The sequence below is a fragment of the Telmatherina bonti genome, assembly GCF_933228915.1.
Source record: "Telmatherina bonti genome assembly, chromosome: 15".
In the NCBI taxonomy this organism is placed as follows: domain Eukaryota; kingdom Metazoa; phylum Chordata; class Actinopteri; order Atheriniformes; family Telmatherinidae; genus Telmatherina; species Telmatherina bonti.
Window position 1 is genome coordinate 18,335,001 of NC_136613.1, and position 5,276 is coordinate 18,340,276.

The following is a 5,276-nucleotide window of genomic DNA, read 5'->3' on the forward strand; positions in this document are numbered from 1 at the left end:
CAAGGGAAGTAATTACAGGCACTACTGACAGATCGATGACTAATGCTGACAACAATACCTTGGTCTATAAAACTCTGATTTCCCTCAGCTGGGTTCTTACAGCAAGCAAAACAGCAAAGGGTTTGGTTGATTAAACATACAACCCGTTCTTTTCGGCTTTATTACGACTTACTTCATGTGGTTTGTGGGCACATCTTAAGGTAAGCCAGACTAAACTTCATCACAATGTATAAGTAAGTGTTAACCTTTTTTCAATGATTTTTTTTAAAAATAGGAAACCAGATAAATCCTTTATATTACCTCAATGCATTTCTATACTTTCCTTCAGGCAAATATGCTAATTATTGCATTTTTTCATTTCCAGTGTGGATTTGGCAAAAACCCTTCAGGGCTTTTTTGAGGAAATCATCAACAATGTGGACCGTGACGCTCCTTCTTTGTTTTGGAAATATTCTTGTTGGATTACAGGCCAGCAATCGGCACACAGAGCCGTTTTCTATAAATGAGCCATCAGAAACGGCCTCCTCTGGTCTTTTAATGAAAGAACCAGAGGAATATAACAGCTCAGTTCATCCAACTCAAACACCAGGAGCAAAAATACCAAATCCTCCCATGTGCTCAGAGTCTGCTAGAATCAGAGACACATTCAAATATGTCAATATCATAGTCTCGCTACTTGTGTTTATTGTTGGAATAGTGGGAAATTCAGCCTTACTTAAAGTCATATATGTGAACAAGAACATGAGAAGTGGACCTAATATTATCATTTGTAGTCTTGCTTTGGGGGATCTGATCCACGTTGTGATAGACATTCCAATCAACTCATACCGGGTGAGTTGCTGGCCGCTTGCTTTGCATATAAAATGAGAAAGCATCTCGTCCTTTCTCTCTGCATTCTACTCATTTTAAAACTTAACTCTTAGTCGCTGTTGCCATTTCTCCTCTGACAGAAATATCCTTGTCTTTCTCGCAGCTCATGGCAGAGGATTGGCCCTTTGGTTTAGTGCTATGCAAACTGGTCCCCTTCATCCAGAAAACTTCTGTTGGAATTACTGTGTTGAGTTTATGTGCTTTGAGTGTTGACAGGTAAGCAGATAAGCTGAACTTTCCTGCATCTTCCATGAAAATTGTATTTGGCGCTACCATCTGTATTTCATCAGGCAGACGGATCTGTTTAGCATTAGTCCTTGAAATGTGCTTCAGATGAGAAAAGGGAAAAAAAAACATCATTGTTGCAGACAAAAAGTTCCCCAAGCCATCACATTTTCTCACTGATTTTGCAGATACCGCGCTGTAGTGTCCTGGAATCAAATCAAAGGCATCTGGGTTTCCGTGTGGACAGCAAGTGAAATAACCCTGATATGGATTATTTCTATCCTGCTGGCTGTCCCCGAAGTTGTCGGCTTTGATATGATAACAATGGACTATAAAGAAAAACATCTGAGAATATGTCTGCTTCATCCCATGCAAACTACACAGTTCATGCAGGTAATGTAATGCAACAGGGTAAAACAGATTAAATCTATCTATCTATCTATCTATCTATCTATCTATCTATCTATCTATCTATCTATCTATCTATCTATCTATCTATCTATCTATCTATCTATCTATCTATCTATCTATCTGTCTATCTATCTGTCTATCTATCTGTCTATCTATCTGTCTTTCTGTCTGTCTGTCTGTCTGTCGTAATAAAATCTATCTTATCTATTAAACATATCTAATCTATCTGATCTATATTATCTAATCTATCTGATCTATATTATCTAATCTATCTACACATATGTATGTATGAAATATTTTTCTGAGTATTCTGCATCATAGCAAAAACTGAACATCTTGCCACCTCCAGCACTGACAGCCTGTTGGCCACTGTCATGTTTAATCTGCAGTTTTACAAAGCTGTAAAAGACTGGTGGCTCTTTGGCTTCTACTTTTGTATGCCACTGGCTTGGACTGCAGTTTTTTACACGCTGATGACCAGGAAGATGCTGAAAAATACTGAGAGTACAATAAGCGAGCACATCAAACAGGTTAGAAAACTACCCTCCATTTTTAAACACATTTTGCAATAATTTGGCCTCTTTTAATAACTTTGATGTTAATGTGAATGCTCTTTTTTTCTATTTTTAAGAGGCGAGAAGTTGCAAAAACCGTCTTCAGCTTGGTGATTGTGTTTGCACTTTGCTGGTTGCCTCTTTATCTCAGCAGAATCTTAAAATCTACTATGTATGACGAGAGAGATCCTAATAGGTGTCAGCTACTCAGGTGAGTACAGCCAGGGGAAATAATGTTTGTTAATATTACTGTGATATTTTTTTATGTCTATACTCTATACTTTTTTTTTTTCAGCATCTTCCTTGTCCTTGACTATTTTGGCATTAATATGGCATCTATGAATTCATGCACCAACCCTATTGCACTGTACATAGTCAGCAAAAGATTCAAGAGATGTTTCAAGGTGAGTGCTTCCCTGGTTGTTTCATTACTTGTCAACTAACCTGGTGTATGCTAAAAACATTGTGGTTCATGTTGGATGAGTTGTCATGTGTGTCATTATGGACAGAATGGAGTCATGTCTGTAAAGATGGCAGCAAGTGCACCTGAGGGGGTAATAAGTGAAAATGGTCTGGAAAAACATCAGAAAAAAGGAAGAAAATAGACACGTGGCAGTCTAACAGACACTTAGTCACTGAGTCAAAGTGATGTGTTATTAAGAAGAAAACGTCGCTTCAAGGCAATTTTTAAGGGGAGAAATTTAAAAAGACTTTATTGTATTTCAAGTTCAGAGGAAGATATTGGAAACATCTGAGTTATTTTGGCAAACATGTTACATCAAGTACACAGAGAACATGTTTCCTTTGCAGTAGTTAAATCAGATTAGACTGGGCTTTACCCAATCTTTATGTAGAAATGTATGCTCTTTTTGCTTAAAATAATTTCCGTATCAGTTAAAGGAAAATGTCAAACTTGCTTTTAAGTAAATTCATGTTGAATTAGTAAAACAGAACTACTTTCTATAAGACCTCCTCTAGTCTTTAAATAAATAAAGACTTGTTCTGTGGGATATTTTGACATGACATACAACCTAAAGTAAGATTTTCTCCCTGTGAAGAAGATGAGAGATGTGAGCTCATACTCGTATCAAATTTTACGTGTGGTCCTCCAGGCATGTCTGTGCAGTTGGTGTCCACCTCTTCAAGCTGATACCCGTGACGAGGCGCAGGATGTTTTGAAGTCCAGAATGCAGGTTCAAGCCTCAGAGCAGAGCAGTAACATCAAAGCTCCCAAGGAGGCTTCCACAACTCCACCTGTTAACGCCTTACTGTGTTAACAAAACTCATGTGGAACTGTGAAAAGGCTTCGTGGTCCCGTCGATATTTCTTTATTAAATATGTATGGCCATCAAAACAACTACCAAAGCAGTTCCATCTGTTGCTCAGCAACCATGACATGCCTTCCCTGTAACACAAAATACCTCCTGAATAACACGGGGAGCCATCTTTTGTAATGCTGTCGTCAGCTGAACATCTGCTTTGGCATGAGCAACCAGGAGTCAGAGTCTTCAGACTATCATTTGCCCCCGAGGCTTGACTCACTTCCAACCATTACATCAGATTTTACCTTGTACCTATCCCGTATCATGCATCACAGCTCTCAAATCACTGTTTTGGGTGCACGGTTAACCTGGCACCCATCAACAGATATCTTGTCACAGCTTATGGCTTGCATGTGTATTTATAAAATTCTGTTTCTGGATTCTCGGAAGACACTGCTGCAGGAGATCAAGCAAATGTGAACCCGACATTGTTTTTTTTCGAGCAGCATTGAAACGTTTGCTTTTAAAATGTTGTTTTTGTTGCAGTTTAATGCATATACTGTATGCGGCATTTTAGAATACTATAGCCTCCCTGTGTGAAATGTATCAAACTGATGCCACAAGTAGATGCCTCCTCTGCCACTGAATAAACTGATTGATGGTGGCCTATTTTTAATGCATTGTTAAATGTGTAATGCGTGGAGACACTTCATAAAAGACCTGAGAGTGGGGAAGAAGGAAAATGAAGATGACAGAATGAGGTCAGGATGAGAGTGGGATGGGGGGGGGTTTAAGGGGGTTGGAGGGGGGTGGCACCTGATAGGTCTTCCTGTCACAGGACAAGGCAAGCACAAATAAGAGTGCCGTTCTTCCAGCTAATGTTGTATCAGTCTGCAAAACTGTCTTGGTGCTGTGTGTGCTGGAACGCCTATTAAAAGTTTATCTTGTCAGAGTAAACTCAGCTGTTTGTAAAAGTAGTTTGAATAAAAGCTTGTGAATACTTGAGATGTTTGCTACTTTGTACACATGGTTTGCGATGTTTTTCTGATACTGACAACTAAGTTTGTATGAGTAGCATGCTTTTATATTGAACAAATAAACTTAATGCTTTTCAAGTTATGATACTACAAAATGGTTCTGTTTTCATTTAATGACTTGGATAAAGATCCCACATTATTGCCACTTCTTTTTCAGTGACATTGAAATGAATGTAGGTGTTTAAAGCTTTTGTTGACGTCACAGTTGCTGATAAAATAAGAGCTTGAAGCACATCACGGCATACCAACAGTCTACCATCATTTTATCAAGTAGCTTTCCTTTCTGGGTTATAATTACTTTAATTGTAAGCACATTTAAGCAGTAAATCATGCATAATTCTCAATGTCAGAGTAAATATCTCTGATCATCACCTGAATGTTCAATAAAGTTAGGCAAACAAAATAAGCAAATAGGCGGTTTGTTCATGAATATGCCCCTTAGATTGTGTAGTTATACTCATATAGCCTACATAAATACTAATATACTAATATATATACTAGTCTTGTATTTTTATCCATTGTCACTATCATGGATGCCATTTTATGGTTTGCCTTGGTGACATTCAAAATGTCATGATGACACTTTGTCACACCAGGTTGTATTAGAGCAGCAAACAATGAGATGTGACAAAAAGAGCACGTGGAAAAAACAACTAAGCTAAGGACAAAAAAAGAATATGATTAAGAACAAAATGCATTTGCTGTACAACACTACTGTCAACTTAAAGCAACCCTGCTGAACTTTTAGCACTTTGGCACCCCCCCCCCCCCCCCCCCCCCCCGTTTTAGTGTTTGCTTCTCTTTTTCTTTTCTTGTTTCCTCCAGTGATATCCTTTTGCTGAATCAGTTATGTTGGTGTCTAGTTGCAAAAGAGAGCTCGAAGTACAGATATCATATGAGACTGATGCCAAATTAGC

The 5,276-nt window shown here is 38.3% G+C and overlaps 1 protein-coding gene across 1 annotated transcript; it reads left to right on the forward strand.

Moving 5' to 3' along the window:
* Positions 1 to 414: 414 nt before the first annotated feature.
* On the forward strand, positions 415 to 3,337 carry ednrbb (endothelin receptor type Bb; the record flags this gene model as incomplete). The annotated part of the gene is made up of 7 exons (XM_079254412.1): positions 415 to 831; positions 974 to 1,086; positions 1,284 to 1,488; positions 1,896 to 2,036; positions 2,138 to 2,271; positions 2,356 to 2,464; positions 3,173 to 3,337. 7 exons carry the CDS (start codon positions 415 to 417, stop codon positions 3,335 to 3,337), a joined length of 1,284 nt encoding a protein of 427 aa, XP_079110538.1.
* Between the last annotated feature and the right edge of the window lie 1,939 nt (positions 3,338 to 5,276).